Source organism: Pygocentrus nattereri, chromosome 13 (assembly GCF_015220715.1).
Source record: "Pygocentrus nattereri isolate fPygNat1 chromosome 13, fPygNat1.pri, whole genome shotgun sequence".
Taxonomy (NCBI): Eukaryota; Metazoa; Chordata; class Actinopteri; order Characiformes; family Serrasalmidae; genus Pygocentrus; species Pygocentrus nattereri.
This window is the reverse complement of record NC_051223.1, coordinates 2,613,739-2,635,376: the sequence shown is the minus strand read 5'-3', so window position 1 is coordinate 2,635,376 and position 21,638 is coordinate 2,613,739. Positions and strand designations below refer to the sequence as shown.

Genomic DNA, 21,638 nt, shown 5'->3' with positions numbered 1-21,638 from the left:
AGTCTATTACGATAATGTTTTCCCACCATAGCCAAGGCGGGGGTCTGCAACACACGGCTCTTTTACTGCCCACCCACGGCTCCACAGCAGGTAAAGTAACACTCAGCTCTGCTGACCGTTCAACACAGTTTTAAAAATAAATAGTTTTAAATGTTGGAGTTTCAGACATTTCAGAATTTTCTGAGGTCCATTTTGCAGAAATCTGATTGTGATTAAAATAACTACCAAATATGAGGATTATAGCAAAAATAAGTTTCTCCTATGAATGTTTTACTCAATCACTGCTCCTTTCTTACACATCTATAACCGTTCTGCACCTTTTTCTTTCAGTTGTTCCTTCTACATCCCTCCGTTATTCCATAAAGTGCTATTAATGTTCCCTAAACGTATCTGACTTCAATTGCCCTGTTTAACGTTAGTCATTTAACTATTTGTTACTATGTTTATCCATCCATCCATTTTCTAAGCCGCTTCTCCGTCAGGGTCGCGGGGGGATGCTGGAGCCTATCCCAGCAGTCTTCGGGCGGAAGGCAGGATACACCCTGGACAGGCCGCCAGTCCATCGCAGGGCAGACAGACATAGACAGTCACTCACACCTAGGGGCAGTTCAGCATGTCCAATCGACCTGACTGCATGTCTTTGGACTGTGGGAGGAAACCGGAGAACCCGGTGGAAACCCACGCAGACACGGGGAGAACATGCAAACTCCACACAGAGAGGACCCTGGCCGCCCGGCCGGGGAATCGAACCCAGGCCCTCCTCGCTGTGAGGCGACAGCGCTACCCACAACGCCACCGTGCCGCCCTACTATGTTTATTTTCATCTAAAACAAAAAACACATTAAAGCTACATTAAATCAGCCTATGGCCGAGCCACGGCTGTACTGAGGTCAGCTGAGAACCTCTCCCTGCTCGCTGTGTCGTTTCATCGCTTTTCGAATCTCATAAAACCCTGAGAAACTTCGAGGAGCTCCGAGTCCTAATGCTAGTTACTGTAATTACAGCCAGCAATTATTAATAAGTGGTGATTGGAGGGTTGAGAAAACAATGCGGAGCTCTGCAGATTTTGATTGGCCGTAATTCAGTATTATATTCTTTCCCCAGATTTAAAACGAACATCAATTATTTGGAGATGAATGGACTATTTGCATTTATAATCACTCCAGTTGGTTTCCAGATACGTTTAATCTGCAACGAAAAACTGTCAACACTAAGGCCCAATCTCATTTCTTCTTTTTACCCCTACCCCTTGTTTTCGAGTGTCACCCTAAACCCTTGGAACGCAGTTACAAGGGGTAGTAGTTGAAATCTTGCCCTGCGAAATGGGTCCTTCATTAACAGCTACTAGCGCTGCTCTGTAGGTGACCCGGCCCGAATTCAGGAGGGAAAAGTTCAGCTCCTCCCTGCTGGGCTTCAGTTACATTTAGGGCATCAAATCCTTCAAAGAAGGGGATAAGACGATTATTTACTATCGCCCACCATTAATTCTTTGGTGATATGAAGCTGAAGTCGGCTATTCACCAGCTTCTTTTTCGAATTTTCCCATTCCACCGCTTCGGCCTATTTAAGATGGAACGGGAAAGTTAGCTAGCTAGTTACCAAGATATTAATATGCTACAAGTGACTTTTTGTGCTTGTTATGAAGAAAACGACCGTAATACATTGAAATGACAGTAAACTAAGATAATACAGTGGTTATCGTCATTTTTAACGGAGAACATGCTTCTCATAACGCTCCATTTGGAGTGAGCTTCTGAAAAACCTCCATTTGGAGGGCCATGTAGCCCTAACTCTTCGCCCTGCCCCTCCATCTCAACAAAAATTGGGACACCCTACCCCTAGACATGAATGTGCAAAACAGAGGGCTAAGGGCCAAGTGGTTGGGGCAAGGGGCGAAATGGGATCGGGCCCAAGTCGTGACGTTTGCTTCTCGTTCGAATTCTCCCGTTCCACCTCAAATGGCACAGCAGTAACGTACATTCTGGCACCTCATGTACCATTTAAGGAGAAACGGGACAATTCAAACAAGAAACTGGTAAAGGAGAATCTGACTTCAGCCTCGGAAAAAGTCGGACGTTCAGAGACATTTTACATTTAAAGTTTCCTGACCGAGGAGCGAGAGAAGCGGTTGCAGCTGCCCTAAAGCTTAAAGCAGAGCAAAGTGAGTCTGCATATTCATTTATATCATGTTTTTTAGCCTATACTAGCACATTAGCACACACTGAGACTTATTTACAGCCAAGATGGTAAAACTAAAAAGAGAAACAGAGAAGCACACTCGTTCTCAGACTGCTGCAGCTGCGCTGTGATGAAGATCTGCCTTCCCCACTGCTATAAGGCTCTACAGCGAGTCTCCTTACGGCAGAGACGGTACTGATCTCCTGCTGTGTCAACAGTGCTAAACCACATCACTGTATCGCCTCTCCTGTTAATACTAACTGTGCAATACATCACATTTCTTATTTTCTGCACAGTATATGTAAGTTCATGTGAAATTATATAGTCTTGCTACTGAAACATTAGTTTCCCTTCAGGATCAATCAAGTTCTATCTATCTATATAATGTGCCATAACTTTTGCATAGGAGACATTTTATGTTTTATTTTTACTAGTTTAATATCAGCAAATAAACCATGATTTTGCATTACTGTGTGCAGAAGTGTGCCTTCTGTAAAGAATGTGTATTTATTTTCATTAAAATCAACAAAACATAATTTGCATACGGGAGCCCAAACATTTGCAGGCAGCCATACAAGTGTGTGTTAATGGTGACACTCTTTTTTGTTATTCCACTGTACAACTTTTATTTGGAGCATACAGTGAACACCGTAATTATTAGGACCCTTGGTAAAGATAGATAAAAAAGTTTTTTTTTTTTCTCAGGTCAAAAAAAGATTGCGGCTTTGGTGTCTTGGGATCCCCTGGAGAAGGATCTGACTATAATGTGACCAATAATAAATCAATCATAATTTTAGTGCTTGTTATAACAATAGGCATGAGTGCATCAGACGCAGCAGCGCTGCTGGATTTTTTAAACATCTCAGTGTCGCTGCTGGACTGAGAATAGTCCACCAACCAAAAATATCCAGCCAAGTGTCCTGTGGGCAGCGTCCTGTGACCACTGATGAAGGACTAGAGGATGACCAACACAAACTGTGCAGCAGCAGATGAGCTGTCGTCTCTGACTTTACATCTACATGGTGGACTGACGAGGTAGGAGTGTCTAATAGAGTGGACAGTGAGTGGACACAGTGTTTAAAAAGTCCAGCAGCCCTGCTGCGTCTGACCCACTCAGACCAGCGCAACACACACTAACGCACCACCACCACCTCAGTCTTACTGCAGTGCTGAGAATGATCCACCACCCAAACAGCACCTGCTCTGTGAGGGTTCATGGGGGTCCTGACCGCTGAAGAACAGGGTAACAGAGTATCAGAGAAACAGATGGACTACAGTCTGTAACTGTAGAACTACAGAGAGCAGCTATACAGTCAGTGGAGGATGAGTGTAGAAACAAGGTGGTCATAATGTTATGCCTGATCAGTGTATGTCTTTATATAATTTACCAGCCTGGCATCATTGTAGTGGGCATTGCCATGATCTGAAACTGGTCAGATTTCACCAAGCACATGGTTAGCAGACAAATCAGAATACTTTATTTATACATGCTGTATTAAGAAAGAGAAACCAGAACTAAGTCTCGTACTTTCTGTTTAAAGACAATTAGTGGACAAACGAAAAACAATAAGCATTATTACAACATCATTCAAATTGAATTATTAGACAAAGTGGGCTTTAAACCCTGTCCCACTATTGCTGAACTCTGCTAAAGTGGCATACCTTTAAAAGTCACTGTGATACAATGATTGATCACATGCCATGTCTACCACAGCTCATAACACTTATCAATGCATTTTAGCCATTTCATCAAAAGCCCAATTATATTTGCATATAAACACCAACAATAGGCTATTAATTGTAACCCAACTTACTGATTCATCTGTGTGGTGTGGCATAGACCAGAGGCCTGTAGACACTGAAGAAGTGTAACACATCATTTTTAGGTCTACAGGATTATATCAATACATGTTGTGTGGGGACATTGCAAACTTCAAAACTTATGTAAAACTATACTATATGTGAATCAACCTATTAAGATGTTAAAATGGCAGTTTCTTTCATGTACAAAACTAATTTAATATCAATATCAGGACTGTATGAAAGACCAGCTACTTAGCTTTAAAAAAGCAGTCTCACAGAATGAGTTATTCACTGCCAAAGTAATGAAGTGATTCCTGCACTGCACCTAATGGACCGTTGTGATTCTATCTGGCACTACATACAGGTGTAATAAATCATAAAAAATATTTTAGTTTCACAAAACCAGACAGGCAAAACAGCAAGACGTATGGTATTCCAGCTTTTGGCTTAACAGATATCTAAAACGTAGAGAGAGGACATTTCTTTTTAAACGTACAAAGTTACATTTAAAGCAACGTCACACTTCAGCTGCAAATGAATAATCTCACTGTGCATTAATATTTACAGACAAATACAACACTAATATAAAACACCTTGGATGGAAAACAGTATAATCTCCAGTGTATTGACTCTTACTGGTAAAAGTAGTCAAGCAAATGGCACGCCATAATATGAAATAAATCTTAATTCAGCCTCTTAAAAGTTTAAAAGTCTATTTTTTAAATACCACCCAGCAAGTTGCCAGCAATGGCTCAGCAGATGTGCATCTTCTTCAACCATGAGGTAAGTCCTTATGAACCTACTTGAGGAAATGGCAAGCATTTTAATCGCTTTTTGGTCACTGCATAATCCCACGTTATTTCATTGTATTTCATGTATGTCTTCATTAATATTCTAAAAGATAAAACCTTCTGTATGTACATGTGTCCAAACTTTTGACTTTTGAGTGGGGTTTCATTCTAAAACGGCACATTTTATAGCACCATCTATATCACAACCAGCACAGTGTGCTGCTTTGCTTTGCTTCACAGTGGACAATGAGATAAAATTCCATCAGAAAGCTGGAGGCAATATGAAAGTCACTCACAGTGTCGGTGGGAGTGTGAGCACACACTTCACACACTTAAAGCGATAGTTCATCAAAATTAAATTAGCACAATTTCCCTCTAAAATCAATCTAGTCCATCACTCAATGCTTAACATGGCTGCTGATACTGTTTTTAGCCATGCAACATACTTGTGTACTGATTTTTATCATGCAATTTGCATGACGCTGTTTGTTGAGGAGCAAGTTCCCATTATTTCTTAGCTATAATAGACGTATTTCCAGTGCAAAGCAATGAAACAAACTTTTGGACACCACACATATCATGGCTGTTTGACTTCGAGAACAAGTGTGTGAATGTTTCGTTGAACTGCTACTTTAAAGACTTTGCCACATGGCACACCAAGCATTAAACTAAATACAGTGCTGAATCATAACGCGCAAAGCTACACAGGCACTCGCAACACGGAACGATATCCACGCAGAAGGCATTCGTTTTCTGCAATACTTTGTGTGAAGACTGGGAAAATTTCCAGAGTCAATTACTTACAAGTAAAGAATGTTCCAGTCCCAGTAGCTGGTCAACACTTTCACTAAAGGAACAGCAGGACATTCGCAGATCCGCAACACAGCTGACACAATATTGCACCGGAACGCGAGAAATGCGTTCATCCGTCTCCATTTCCACTGACGTTCTATGACAAAAGCCAAATGTTAAATGTCATGGGAGATAAGAAAGGAAATCCTCCAGTCGTCATGAGCTGGTGGGTGTGGACACTTCCAGTAATGTTCAGTAGTAATATTCTCGCATTTCTGTCCAGTTGGTGACCCAGAGCTTTTTGTTGAGTTCACGCTCGGGCCGGAAAGCCTGGCTAAACTTGTGCCTTTCTTCTTTGCGTATTTTCACTCCGTGGTACTTAGGCATGACCTTGTAGTAGACGGCCCTTTTAAAGAAGCCACACTGTGCGTGAGAGGTAAAGAAAGAGAGAGAGAGACAGAGAGAGAGAGAGAGACAGAGAGAGAGAGTGAATAATAAACAATAATGATATACAGTTTCTACAGAAAATTAGCAAAGATTAATTCAGAGACATTCATGTGTTATTTCCATGCTTCATTTGTGAGTAATTGTAATCACTGAGTACAACACAGTCTGGAGGAAGCTCATTAGCTGGAAATGGCACCAGTGGATAAAACAAGCTCAGCTGAACACCAAAGTCAGTATCTGCTCTCTAATGAAAAATATCCAGCCCAAACCCACAAGACAAGGTCATGTTTAGAGAGAGATGGGCAGAAGAAAGGAAGACTCGCTGTTTTACTTCAGTGGGCGTGCAGTTTCGCTGAAAAAGGAACAACTGGAAAGTGATTCGGGAAGATTGAGTGCCAGTCAAGGCAGCTGTTAAAAACAGGTGATAGCTAAAAGAGAGAAAGAGAAAAGGAAGGGAAGCTCAGGAGTGAATCCAGAATACTGCATTACCGAGGGGTACCAACAGGGCAAGCTGGGAAGCCAGTGTTGGCCCCCCTGCAGACTCAGTAGTCCTCTGTCAGCTTTTCAGTCTCGGATGGCTGTATCCTCATCTCAGCTTTTTGAGCCTTGGCCTCGTACATCTCCCTCCGACTAGCCCGCTTAAAGAAACCACACTGCCAAGCGGGGGGAACGGTAATTGAAGGTTGAGTTAATAAAAAGCAGATTTACAGTTTTTAAACTTTTGGAACTTCTGTTCTGACCACAATACATGGATGTTGGTAATGAGAAATTATAGCACTCAAGTTTTTATTAAAATATATGAAAACAGAATATGCTAATTATATCAGATTTTCATTTGTTACGTGATACTTCTTTAATCCCACAACCGGGGAAATTCCACCTCTGCATTTAACCCATCCGTGAAGTGAAACACCACATACACACTAGTGAATAAACACACACTAGGGGGCAGTGAGCACACTTGCCCGGAATGGTGGGCAGCCCTATCCACGGCGTCTGGGGAGCAGTTGGGGGTTAGGTGTCTTGCTCAAGGACACCTCAGTCATGGACTGGCGGCCCTGGAGATCGAACCAGCAACCTTCCGGTCACAGGGCCAGTTCCATAACTTCCAGCCCATGACTGCCCCGTCGTGGCAGTCGTGGCATTATGTGTGTAAAAGTTTACACCACTGTTTTTTTGGCATTTAATCAAGGTATTTGACAGGCTAAGTACAAAATTATTCTAGCATTGCTAGCCAGCTCTGCCTCTGTTTCTCTCCTTCACATACTACATCAAGTATCCTGACGTTAGGGATGTATTTCAAAGCTACATTTTGTCATGATTCCTACATTTGTGGTAATATCAATATATATGGCAAGTACAAAAGGGAAAATACTTGCTTAGCAGCCCTAAAGCAGCTGAAGCTGGTGAATTTTCTGCCTAGACTTACAATATGATGTTTAAAACCTCAATTAGACCACTAAGATCTTTCTTAACACTGAACTTTATCATGCATGCAAAATAAACATTGACATAAGACATAATATTGAGGTACTTTTACAAAAACAGAGATGTGAGCTATGATTTCTTATTACAATGAATCGGATTCATGTCAGCATTCTGTAAAACCAAGCTCAAACCAATGACCATGAAATAACCAATCTGTGGGCAGGAAACGGACAGGTCAGTAGGTACAGAAGAGTGATACCATATTTTTAGCAGTTGGTCATCACTGTAATTCAAAGACAACTGTACTCTACTATGTTTACCTTGCAGTCCACATGTTTATAAGTCTACTAAATAGTTTTACAGTTGCAGATTTGTTGTTATTCACACATCAGTCAGCTTCTACACCATTCACCATCGCTCTGTTTCTGACCACAGGGCTGCTGCGGACCCAATATCGTTTCGGTGACGGACCATTCTCAAACACAGCAGTGACAATGTCACGGTAGCGACAGGCTAGTGTTTAAGGTGCTGGCATGTGTGTATCAGACATTGTGTCTCTACTGCTGCTTTGGTGGAACCTTTACACATCAGTGTCGCTGCTAGGTCCACCATCCAAAGAAATCCAGTAAAATGTGGCTGTGTGGTCAGAAATTGCTGATTGATATGCTTTATAGGCTTGGAAGGTAATAGTGGTTGGTATACTGTATAATTTAACAGGCCACTGCTACCCTTCTAAGCCCGGGTAAAAGAGGCTGGTAAATAATATTAGTTCTCTGCCCTGTTTACTGTTTCACAAAGCATTTAAGATCTTTTTATAATCATAATCACCCTCAACAGAAATGGAATCAGATCAGTTAGTTGTAGAAAAGCTTACGCATACTTAACCTGGAAAAGTACTTAATATAAATATACGGGAGAAAAAGTAACAAAAACATATGAGAAGAAAGTAATAGCTCCAAGCAAACTATTTAAATACATGTAAAACAGTTTGAAGGTACAGTGCTGTGAAAAAGGCATTTGCCCCCTTCCCAATTTCTTCAATTTTTGCATTTTTGTCACATTTGAAAGTTTCAGATAATCAAATTACTTTTAATAATAGACAAGTATAACCCAAGTAAACACAAAATGCTGTTTTTAAATAATGATTTCATTTATTGAAGGATCATGTTCAGCCCTACCTTATCCTATGTGAAATAGTAATTGCCCCATAACTACTAAAACAACCAGTTAGCCAAATTCAATTGGCTACTTGGCTCAATTAAACCAGCTACACCCATTTACATTACATTACATTGCATTACATTTAGCAGACGCATGCATGATTACTGCCAGAACTGTTGAATCTAAGCATCACTAAAATAGAGCCTGTCTGGCAATGTGAAGCAGGCTAGATGGTCTCAAAAAGCAGCACGGTGCTACGTTGTAAAGAGATTCAATCTACTAGTCTTTGGGACTTCAGTGAACTCCAGTGAGAGCCACTATCCACAAATGAAGAAAACTTGGGACAGTGGTGAACCTTCCCGGGAATGGCAGGACTAACAACATTTCACCAAGAGTGTATCAACTCGTACAGAAGGTCACGAAATAATCCAGGCGAACATGCAAAGAACTGCAGGCCAGGTCAATGTAAGAAAGACACTGGGCAAAAAAATGACAGCCATGGGAGTGCTGCAAGGCGCAAGCCTCTACTAACCAAAAAGAACACACATTCTGCTCTCTATCAGTTTGTGTCTCCATCAGTTTGTGACCTAAAGCACAAGCGCAGTTGGGTTATTGCAGCAGGACAATGATCTGAAGCCCACAATCAAGCCCACCTCTGAATGGCTCAAGTCCTGACTTGAATCCCATTTAGATCCTGTGGCAACACCTTGAAGGGGCAGTTCATGCACGAAAACCCTCAAATATAGCCGAATTAAAACAACTCTTTAAAGAAGAGTGGGCCAAAATTCCTCCACAGCGATGTAAAAGACTCATTCAGTGCAGTTCTTACTGCCAAGGGTGGCACAACCAGTTATTAGTTATTAGGAGCAATTACTTTTTCACACAGGTGACATAGTTTTTGAAAAAACCTTTATGTTGAATTAATGTAAAGATATTCTAAAAGCTGCATTGTGCGTTTATAGAAGAAATCGGGTGGGGGCAGATCATTTTCCACCCCACTCTTATTTTAGCTCTGTAAACTGCTGTCTATACGAGGATAATGATATGCGCTTAATGTACCTTCCATAGTACGAGGGTGATGATGCCTAGTAAAAGGATTCCTGCTACACCTGCTACAATGTAGATCCAAAGAGGTGCACTGTATTGCGTTTCCTCTCCAGGAACAGGATCAATGTTGACCACAAACTACAGAGAAAAACACAGTAAAATTCAAAATTATTACTGCAGCAAACCACCACTTTATTTGTCAGTGAACGGAACTGTGACCATGTCAACCTCTCTGGATTCGCTGTCCATTTTGATAGCAGGTTTATCTGTCAACAGCCTCAGCGTGACATGTCCTTTAACAGTCACTCGAAAAGCTTCAGCATAGTCCTGAGGAAAAAGGGTTTGATGATTAGCTGGGTGATAGCCTCTATCTCTATCTAAAGGAATGGTTTGGAAAAAAAATAATTTTTATTGATCATCCAAGAAATTTGGTGTCTAAAATCTGCTTCTTTAGTTTTGCACTGAAACTACCAACGTAGCTAACAATTAGTAGAAGTGTATACCCACTGCATCACGATGGCTTCAACTACTATTTTTAAATGTACAGCATATTTTGTCATTTTTTTTAGATAACAGCATGTTATATGTTACAGTGCCAGAAACCACATCAGCAAGTCTGAGTTTGAGATTACTTAACAACTCTACATGTTGTTGTTGTCGGAAGAAAACCTTGCATCTCCAAAATTAGAACTTTACAGGAGAAAGAAAAAACATGCAGTAGTTTTAATGCAAGTCAGTGGAACCGGACGTCTTTCCAAGTCATTCTGGGCCGTTTCTTTCGCTCCGTTCATCATGAAATTTACACACAATGTAAAGGGCAACAGGTCCTTTGAAATTATGTCAAAAACTGAAAAATGATAAAAACGGAGATAGGAAGTTTTCTTCCGACAGCAGCGACATGCAACTGGGCTCACACAAGTCTGTAATGACAGGCATGCAGATTGCATGATGCTAATTGGTGTACATATGTAGCATCTTGTTCCATTTCTTGTTAGCTTGGGTTTAAAATTAGAGAAGCAAATTTTGGAAACCAAACATGCACTGATTTGTCAACAACATTTGGGTTAGTTTAAATTGTGTGGACTTTCACCTCCACCATGGTGCTGTTCCACACCCGTGCCCTGACGATGACCGCAGCCTTGGTGGATATGTTTTTCAAGGGGCACGAGAAGGTCACGCAGCGAGCCGTTTGCTTTGAGCACTCCTGCAAGCCAGTAATGACAACCAAACTGTTAGCACTCCAGAGTCACACTAGTAAGCAATTACTGTACTGTCGAAACAAATTTTCTGTTTCACCTTAAAATCGCGCAGGAGTTTCATTCTGGCATGCACAGGCCACTGCGTAAGTACTTTTGTGTAATTCTTTTGCTATTTTGGTCATTATTTGACATGTAAATACTAACAGAATTGTGACATTATGACTTATGATGTAGATTATATTTATATGTGCTTATACAAACCTAAAAAAAAAAAACCTGCCAGCTCAAGGACCTTTGCAAAAGTTGTTAGAATAGAGTGCACATGAGCTGAAAACACAATAGTTTTGATTGTGGTTTATTCTGCTGTTTAATATTGACTAAATATAAATGATTAGCATAAGGTGGACTTATTTATTTATTTATTTTATTTGAGTGCTAAAACTTTGACAGCCTGCAAGGCAGACTTTGGACTTTTTTGTTCAGGGCAAGATGAGCACTTCTGAAGACTGAAACAGATCATTACTAATGTTCAAAATATTTGAAATTGATTTAAATTGAAGAGTAAAACTGAATATTTATTATTATTTAGAGTGAGTCAGATGCTCTGACTGGCTGTACTAAACAGATGTAGGTTAGAGCTCACAGCTCTCCAGCTCTCGCTCGTTCACCCTGATCAGCCCCTCCCTCCTCTATAGCCGCAGACCACTGTAGTCGTGTCATTTTATACTCGGTGCCATGCTGTTATGCTCATATTAGGAACGCCGGGTCTAAGCCCCATTTCTCTATGGCCAGAATGAAAAATGACCTCTATCGCCCCCACAAATGTTCAGAACCCGATACGTCTTGTCATTTGAACATTCTTCTCTCAAATATCGCCGGATCCTCTGAATTATGAGGTGGTTAAAGAGTTGAAATATGAACATTGCTACGTATGAGCTAAAGCTACTGTGCACCGAATTCAGGTTATTAGACTGGCAGCCTCCTTAAGCCGGTTTTGGAGTAAACATGTTCATGTACAGACTGAGGGCAGATGAGAAGAAGTCTGAACAAAATCACCAGGTTTCCCTGCAGTTCTCTGCTCTTCATCTGATGCTCACTGAAACATGATAGATCTTTCCTTTTAGCTTGATTTGCAGTGATCTACATACATAGCTGCACTCAGGCTGATCCAGTACAGACACAGCTTAATATCACTGCTCACCGCTGATAAACTGATATAGGCTCTCAGGATATCCTGATTATTATTTATAATGATGGCAGTAACATTTTATTGAGGGCATTTTCTCAGGACATTCGCCAGCTCTTTGTTTGACTTTTCCCCGTTCCACCTTAAATGGTGCAGCAGCCACGTTCGGAACTGCTATGCCATTTAAGGTGGAACGGGAAAATTTGAACAAGTGTAGCATAGTTACTTCAAATGGATGCTTATTTAATATTTAGTTTTATAGCTCTTTACGACCTCGTAATTCAGAGGATCCAGTAGTATTCGGGAGAAAACAGGACAAAACGTATCGGGTTGGGAGCATTTTTATTTAACGCAGGGTGCGATAGAGGCGACTTTTCGAAAGCCCTATTCATTCTGGCCATAGAGAAATGGGGCTTAGACCCGGAGTTCCTTATGGGCATAACCCGGACTACAGAGTGACGCAGGATTAGGCGTATCTATTACAATCACAATGAGCTGACAGCATGCGCTCTACACGTGCCAGGCTCCTCTTTCCTTCTCCCCCTTGCTTCTCCTTCCTGGCCAGAGAGAGCAAGTTCTGCTGATTGTTATGATATGTTTATTATATCTGTAAGATAAACAGTTCCAAGTTTATGAAGGCTAAAACAGGCATGCAAACAGCTTTTTAAAGTTTGAACTTGAATCAGTTGGTACAATATGAATATGAAATATTAATGTAATTAATTATATAATCCATTGTGTAATTACATTTATTAGGGTTACTTAAAGCAGTAACAACCCTACAGCAAAACAGTAATAACCCTGTATATTTAAAGGCTGAACCAACACCGACGTTACATCATACTGAACTACAGCTTTAACAGCTAAGTGTGTATGAGGATGGGTGATGTACCAGTAGGTGGCTCTCTTTGTGAGGGGTAAGCAGGGTCCTAGTAGCATCCGTGTGCAGCAGGCCAATGTCCGCATCTCGCTTATTCCGTTTAGGACCTTTCTCTGACAACTAGACACAAAGAAAAGGTGGTTATTTGTTGCAAAAGCTTCACCAGGAGACATTTCGACATCCAGAACTCAAACTTAAATATTTTTGGACACTTCCAAATGTTCCAAATATTATGTTATGGACAGGATCACTCCGTAGGCAGCAAAATATGAATATGCTTTACAAGTTTATCACATACTGTGTGGTTGTTTCTCTCTTTTTCATTAAGACTTTGGTAGTGGTAAAACATGAATTAATGAGGATATGCCATTAAGAGGCAGGATATGTGGGTGGTTGTTTCCATTTATAACCAAAGACCTGGATTCCAGGTGTTCAGCAGCATAGTTTTAGTTTGTCAGTCAGCTAATTAGATGACTTGGGTTCAGGCTTACCGAGACAAATGAGCTTTGAGACCTTGCAAAAACTTTTGCAGTAGTGGATCGACTGAAAGGGTGCCCAAACTTTAACACATCACATTTAATTGTTTTTTTTTTTTGTCTATTATATTAAGTTCAGCAAATAAATGGTAATCATGCATTAAAATTATGGCAATATTACAACATTATCGTCAAAAATGATATAAATAATGTCACAACATGCTTTTCTGAGTACACTGTGAATGTCACTAGTACTTCAAAATACTGTCGTCAATAATTCAAAAAACAGAGATGACAAAGAGCATAACTGGTTCTATTTTATTGGATTCAGTGCAGTGCAGTGCAGTATGTCAATTGAAAACACTGGATTTACATTTTTGGATAGTTTTCTAAAAATGTGATGTGAACTTTGTCAATTTCAACTTACCAAATGTCAGAAAAATGTATATTGCTTTAAAAACTTAAAAGGTATTGTGAGATTTCACTTTTGCCATGCATCTCTAATGAACTTTAACGTTAACATTTCACCAGGGCTGCCCATACTTTTACATATAACTGCAGCCAAATTACAATGCGTCATATACAACCAGGGGTGTAACAAAAGAGGTGTGTACAAAGAAACTGTACTGAAGTGAAAGTTTGCCTACTGTGTCAAAATCACACTCAGTTAAAAGTGGATGTATGGAGCTTTCAGCTGTTTTTCAATGAAAATGTACGACAAACTGCATTATCTCTTGTAAATGAAAGGGTTTATTACACACTTCTATAACCTGGGAACAGCTTAGCCAGTTTGCACTGAAGTCCCTGTAGATACTGAATAATAAGCCTAATTAGTGTGTAAAAAGCCTGGAATTTTAAAGGGTTAACACAATGAATTGAATACATTAATGTAAGGATAGTAAATGTCCAGATATGTTGGGGTCACTGCATACAGCACTCCTGATTTTCCAGTGTAGGAAAGAGTGATGAGGGACAATATATGTTCCCTAAAATGTTCAGTTAACTGCTCATAACGTTTTACTGTAGGCACTAGTGGTTGTGGGGCCATTCTAAACACAGCCTGTGCACTTGTACTTACGATGAGGTTGAGTGGATTGACTACTCTCCCAGCAGGAATGCAGCTTGGCTTGGACGCTCCATCGATCAAGATCTCTGTTAGATATAGCAGCCACTTTCCGTTCATCACCTCATACGGCCACTCAAAATCTATCACCAGAGTGCCCAGCTCTCCCAGCGGTTCACCAACCACACTCACCTGCAACCCAACACAGATGCTCATTTTATTTCCTGAGGTGCTCCTGCTATCATCTGCCAGCATGACTTGGACACGCATCTGGTCAACTGTCAGCTTTAACCCTCAGCTAACAACACACCTTCATCTCCAGAACCCGGTTGCTTTGTGCTTCTTTTCTTTTTTGACATTTCTACTACATCCTACTACTAACAAACACCACAGCTATGAAAAAACACATATGTATTAGATTACACACACACACACACACACACACACACACACACACACACACACACACACACACACACACACACACACACACACACACATTAGATTCACCCCTCTTCACTGTTTGTCTTAAATGCATTCATGAAGAGGCATATCCCAAGCTGAATGATGATTGTTGGGGGCATTGAAAAATATCTAATAATTTTGTTTTGTTTGATCTCTAAGAGTCAAGTTCACTTTTTATATTTATTCCATACAAAATGGTCTTTATTATGTTGTACAAAAAAATACTGACTGTTGATCTGCCTCTATAGCTACTGCTTGTTGTTTTGATCTCTCTTCTTCCATTAATAATTAGTAATATTAGCACTTTTTACTGAATTGCAAATGAATTCAGAATGAGGTCTGGAATAGATATACAGTGCTGTGAAAAAGTATTTAATTCTATTTTTGCTTATTTGTCACGGTTATTTTTTTAAGATCATCAAACATTTTTTTCTTTATAACCAACACTGTTGCACAGTTATTACATATGACAACGGTAGGAATGTCTGATACCCTCCAAATATTTTCCTGTACCTGCTGTGCTGTGAGCAGGCGACCTATTTCTCTTAGCTGTCTTCATTTGATGAGCATGGGGCTGGCCCGTCAGCGTTCCTCTAACCAAACGAGCAGTTAAAAAACACTCTGCACACGCTCAATGCACTTTCAATAACCAGCTGTGGGGAGTCATCATGATGGCCCATTTTGAGAGCAGCCAATAAAAATGAATAAATAAATATACACACGTGCAGACGTTTAGCAAACATTACTCAGGGTATAAATCAGTTGTGGTAGCCATCAGTTGTGGTAGCCACTCATAATAGCAAGGCAATATACTGAGTCAAGTCGAAAACATAATAAAAGAGAAAAACATGGCTAACTGTGAATGTAGCTAAAAAACAATCTGCTTTTCTTGCCTGCACTTGCTATGGTATCATTTACATTTATTAATGGATTGGTGGACAAGTTTGCCCAGATGAAAGATCGTGTATCTTGTCTTTTTGAGCAGTGCAAGTCACTGTTCCAAGTTTTCTCCATTTGTGGATAATGACTCTCACTGTGGTTCGCTGAAGCCCAGAGCCTTAACAATGACTTCATAACCCTTTTCAAACTGGTAGATTTACATGACTTTGTTTTGCATCTGTATTTGAATCTCTTTAGGGCATCATGTGATGTTTTTTTTCGATACCTTTTAGCCTGCTTCACATCGCATGGCAGGTTTTATATTTAATATTTTTTATATTTAATTTTTTTATATTTAATCAATATTTAGATTCAGCAGGTCTGACAGTAATCATGCCTGGGTATGGCCAGTGAAATTTAATCTAATAGTCAACTGAATTTGGCTAACTGGTTGATTTAGGAGCTAAGAGGGCAATTACTTTTTCAGATAGGGCCACATAGGGCAGAACAGGATTTTTCAATAAATGAAATCATCATTTAAAAACAACATTTTGGGTTTCCTTGGGTTATACTTGTCTAATATTAAAAAAGTTATAAAAAGGTATTAAAAAATACCTTAAAAACAAACTCCACTGGACTGCCCACGTCACTGGTAGTGTTCATGGCAGACTCGCCCACAACTTTCCCACTGAAAAAGGTGTTCAACACTGGCTTCTCTCTGTAGGAAAGAGGAGAGTAGATCAATGAAACCTGTACAGTAAAAAGAAGAATATAGTGCAACACTGTCCAGGTTTCTAATTTTGTAGCAAGACCTACACAGAGAATGAGGTGAGGATCTTGTTCTCCACGTTGAGGATGATGGACACAGGGTACAGATCACTCTGTTCACTCAGACTGGACACAAACAAGACATGCATAGAGCATTTCAGCATCATTAAATTACAGTTAGTTGGAGAATTCATTTAATGGTACATTAAGTTTGCTCCGTCATCACGTCATCAAGAACAGGACATCATTTCACTACATACGTCATACTTTAGTTACTTACGTTGATAGCTGGAGCTGCGTCTCAATCTGATCAGTGTAAAGTGTAATAAACGTTTCAAATATAATGTGGAAAGTGGTCTGTAAGTAAGACAGAGAGGGGTTATTGGCTACTGAAGCATTTCCAATACAGAGATCACAGCAGGATAGCTGTTTACAGCAGTATTTGAAGGATCCAACTTAGAAATTCATCAGGTAACTTTTCTGGAAAAGGTAAAAACATGTTTACCTGAACATCTGTGACCACATGTCACCCTGTTCATATGTACACTTTATGATATTCATCTCGTTTTTATATAACTTTGCTTGAACAACATCTGCAAAATCATTGCAATAGTAAGTTTATTAGTAGAAGTTTAACCATCATATCAAAACCATCCATACATCAAAACCATAAAGGATGTAAGGGAAATATATGTGGTTGGTTCGTGTAGTGGGTAACACCCCTGCCTTCTACACTGTAGACTGGGGTTCAATCCCCACCTGGGCAAAACACCCTACACTATACCAATAAGAGTCCTTGGGCAAGACTCCTAAAGCCGCCTTGGCCTACCTATGTAAAATGATCAAAATTGTAAGTCGCTCTGGATAAGAGCGTCAACCAAATGCCATAAATGTAAATATATAACAAAACCTATAAGCAGATACAAAAAAAAAAAAAACCCAAACAAAAAAAACAGATTTTGACATTTGTCTACTGGTCAACTAGGTCAAATAGTACAGTCTTCCCTGACAATCTAATTTAATTTTTACCATCTTCACATGGTTTAAATCTGCTAGAATGCAGACAGCATGAGAGGGAGGTGCAGAGAATTTTATTTAAGCAAGATTAGCCTTCTTGCCAACAAGGACATTAAAACAATTACATGTTTATTCAATTTGGTCAGTTGTAGCATGGGTGATGAAAGCCCCAACAACAGGTCTGGTTTAATTGATGTGCCTCTTATTTCAATATTATATTACAATAATCAATCAATCTATCAACCTTTATTTTGACTTTGGCTCATTTTCAATGTAGCCGAGCTTTTACAAAAACAGGGATTGACATGACAAAGAAAATAATCTATATTTAATCATTTTAAATTAAAAGAAATTTTTAAAATAACAGTGAAAAAAGAGATAAAAATAGATAAAAATAATAATAAAAATAAAACTTGAGGTTTAATTGATGAGAGATTAAGATCAAAAGAAGATAAGAGATTAATAAAATAAAGGAATATAATAATAATAATAAAAATAAGTTTAAAAAGTAATAAAGAACTAAGACTAGAACTAAAACAGGAAATATTAGAGTGTGTTAAACATGTCTTTCCAGAAATCAACAAGCGATGGGCAACACAAAAACATGTGTGTGATTAGCAGGAGACTGGCTGCCCTGCCAACACAATTAGGAAACCCATCCTTTTAAGTTTTGGATAATCTTTCTTTAGTCAGATAAGCTCCATGCACTGAAAGAACCTGTGCCTAGCCCAAATAGAAGAAGTGTGTACCCTTATAAGAATTCTCTCCAGTTATTTCCTCTCACAGCTCATCTTCCCATGAGGACATCATTTATTGAGGTGGTCTATAAAGAGCAAATCTGTCTATAAATTCATGTCAAAGCAACTTTTAGAGTGGGAGGTGGGGTAAAAAATGTGTCAAGCTGTGTTTTCACTAGAAGGGGTGGGGAAACAGGGATCAATACTATGAATGTAGCTATGGATCTGTAGGAACCTAAAAAATCTCTGGGGAGATTAAATTTAGCAGATAATTACTTGAATATATTGTCAATAAAGAGGTCTCCAAGTCTTTTATTATCAAGATTAGGTCATGTTTCAAAAAGCATTATCAACCACATAAAAAGGGAGAGCTATGTTTGCCTGAAACTCGAAATTGCGAAACGGCATCTAAATTGATTCCAGATCTTCGATGTTGTTTTGACATATTTTTAGCGAAGGGGGAAAAATGACCTAGAATGGAAGAGTCTACAAGGGAAGACGATGCCAGCTGCCTCCATCTCTAGCCAAACTGGAAGTGGGGATCTCTCTTCCCTTTGCAGCCAAGACTGATTGATCCTATGTTTAGTGGCCCACTAATAGCTCCTGAAATCTGGTACCACTAAACCTCCAACTGGTTTAGGCCTCTGCAAAAGCTGTCTCTGCATCCTCTGAGTGTTTTGTGCCATAAAATAGAACTAGGCCATCAACGTTTTCAAGAATGTACTGGGAAGACTGGTACACGCTGAAAAACGGTAAGTTATGTAAAGGACGATTTCTAGCAGCATCAACTGGCATCAATTTGCCTTAAGCAGATTCAGTTTATAACCAGATAAGTGACTGAAAGATGTGACTGTGGCAAAGGCAGCAGGAATAGAGATGGAGAGGTCGGATGTGTAAAAGCACCAAGTCGTCTGTGTTTCTGATTTATGTTCGTGTCCATATCTGGCTATGCCTTTGACAAGAGGTTGTGTTATCGCAAGAGGTTCTATGGCATGGGTGAACAAAACAGGACTTCTTGACCACTGTAGGGGGAAATAGGCTGATTGATTGTTATTAGTCCTATAGAGGCTTGAAGAGATTCTCCACAACGATGCAATGACCTAGAGGTATCCGGGGAGCAGCTGGGGGTTAGGTGTCTTGCTCAAGGACACCTGAGCTGACAGTGCATGACTGAGGTGTCCTTGAGCAAGACACCTAACCCCCAGCTGCTCCCCGGGTGCTGCGGATAGGGCTGCCCACCGCTCCAGGCAAGTGTGCTCACTGCCCCCTAGTGTGTGTGTGTGTGTGCTCACTAGTGATTATGTGGTGTTTCACTTCACGGATGGGTTAAATGTGGCGTCCCGGTTGTGGGACTAATAAGGGTCACTTAATCTTAATCCTGAGACCTGAGAGAATGTTTGCTTTTAGTCCACCCATTCTTCTCCAGCTTGCACTGGAAATTCTAAGAAGAATTCTAAAGAAATTCTAAGCAAGCTTTAGAAAGACAGTAACAGGTATTTCATAATAAAGGGGTTCATGCGCGCATATGAAACCGTAGGCGGCGTGCCGAACTGTTTAACAATATACTGAGTACCGTTGCATCCACATACGTGACATTTAAAAGAATATTCAAAAATATTTTCTGTAGATATATAAATAAGCAATAAGCCACGAGAGGCTGTGCATTACTGTGCTTTTGTTATGCAGGGGAGGGAGTTTTTAGACATGACCAAATCATTGTATACTGCTGTCATTTCATAAACATTTTTGTCACAGAACAATAAGCTTATTATAACATAACACTGTTTGATGCAAACAGCTTCACTTTTTGGTCACCAGATTACCGCTAAAAGTTTTATTTAGCAACAAGCTAACAGCCCTTTACCCCACACTGGGTCAGATAATAAAATGCCTCCCTGCTCCCTACTTAGTGCACTACATAGGAATTTAAATACTGGCTCCTGCACCCCAACAGTACATACTAATGCTAAGGGACCTGGTATTTCTTTAGGTTTTCATTATATTTTCATTACAGTGAGTCAAAAACAGCTCACTGCTTTGGGGGCTCGCCGCTCAAATACACGCAGGCTGAGCTTCAGAGACAGAAAGTCTATGCAGAGACAGAGGCCAGCTCTGATTTCGTCTGGGATTTAGCCACATTCATACTTGACAAATACTGCACCATTTAGCTGTAGAAGCTAGAATTTCAAAACTTGCACAGCAAGGAGTTTGAAGCCTTTTGAGATTCAACCTGAGTTTGATGCTGCTTCTAACTGAAACATGAATATCTGAAGCATAGAAGCAATTCAAGTGATATTCTTTCGACTTGCTGTAGAATCTAAAATTGCTGTTTTATAGTGAAACATATGGTAAGTACCTTAATTTAAGCGTGTGATATTAATGATTTGTTTAGCATGTCTGCTGGCATTTAGCCTGTTAGTCAACTGAGCAGTCTAGTTCTCGTGGGACGCAATGCCAATTTCTCTCATTGGTACAAGTAAGAAGAATTCTCTGTCCACATGTCTCAAAGTATTTAAAGGCCTAGTCTAGACTGGTGCCTCTTTCATCTCTACGGTAGTTGATACCTCCACCATCACCATTTGCCCTCCAGTAGTGGCTACTCCTACAGGATGAGAAGCTCCTGAAGCAGCAAGGCCAAACATGGCAACAGTGGGCTGCCCTCTAGTGGTCGTACTGCTTAACATTCATGCCAACATGAAGTAGGGTCTCAGGGTACTCTCATATCTATATTACCCTCTGGTTCTCTCCTTTGAGTTTATGCTGTTATAGTTAGATCTGCCGGAGTCACCAGCGACACTCTTGGGGAAATCATATTTATTACAGTCAAACTCCTGAGCAGAACTAATTTTATCTCTTCCTGAGATAATGACCGGCCTCCCATGCTGCTGAACGCTGTTGGAAGACTGACCACCAGGGCCTCCTCCTCACCATCACCAACCCGCTCTCCTGTTCATTTGTGCCAACTGCAACACCTTCAATTACATCACTGTGCCATCCAGATGTACCAGCATTGAGATAGGATGGGACCGTTTGAGCTCACTACCACTTTTCATAAAGACTCAGTCAGAGACCGCCTCAGTCAGAGACCGCCTCAGTCAGAGACCGCCTCAGTCAGAGACCGCCTCTACCAGTGCAGTTTCTAAAGCTTCACCATCCAGTCTTCAAACAGAGATCCTCTTAGCTTCTATTTGGTATTTAGCTTATTAAATTGTAAATATTGTTTGACCAGAGGAGGACGGGTCTCCCTTGTGAGCCAAGGTTTCTTCCTCCAGTCTGAGGGAGTTGCTGAGGGGCTCGCTCACTGGGGGATATATGTTATAA

The 21,638-nt window shown here is 40.2% G+C and overlaps 1 protein-coding gene across 2 annotated transcripts in view; it reads right to left on the bottom strand.

The window, feature by feature from the left end:
* Nucleotides 1-3,616: 3,616 nt before the first annotated feature.
* Nucleotides 3,617-21,638, bottom strand: part of itga3b (integrin, alpha 3b) — a 60,197-nt gene continuing 42,175 nt past the window's right edge. The window contains exons 17-26 of one of the 2 annotated variants that reach the window (XR_001856552.2): nt 16,844-16,920; nt 16,612-16,689; nt 16,411-16,513; nt 14,467-14,643; nt 12,925-13,032; nt 10,738-10,851; nt 9,876-9,974; nt 9,660-9,785; nt 6,501-6,664; nt 5,894-5,987 (exon numbers count right to left, since the gene is read on the bottom strand). Coding sequence is in view for 1 of the 2 variants with exons in the window: in XM_017682702.2 (XP_017538191.1) it covers nt 5,817-5,987; nt 9,660-9,785; nt 9,876-9,974; nt 10,738-10,851; nt 12,925-13,032; nt 14,467-14,643; nt 16,411-16,513; nt 16,612-16,689; nt 16,844-16,920 (1,053 nt within the window). In the remaining variant the exon portion in view is untranslated. Of the gene's footprint in view, nt 5,988-6,500; nt 6,665-9,659; nt 9,786-9,875; nt 9,975-10,737; nt 10,852-12,924; nt 13,033-14,466; nt 14,644-16,410; nt 16,514-16,611; nt 16,690-16,843; nt 16,921-21,638 lie in introns of both variants that reach the window. The other variant, XM_017682702.2, reaches the window with a different exon arrangement.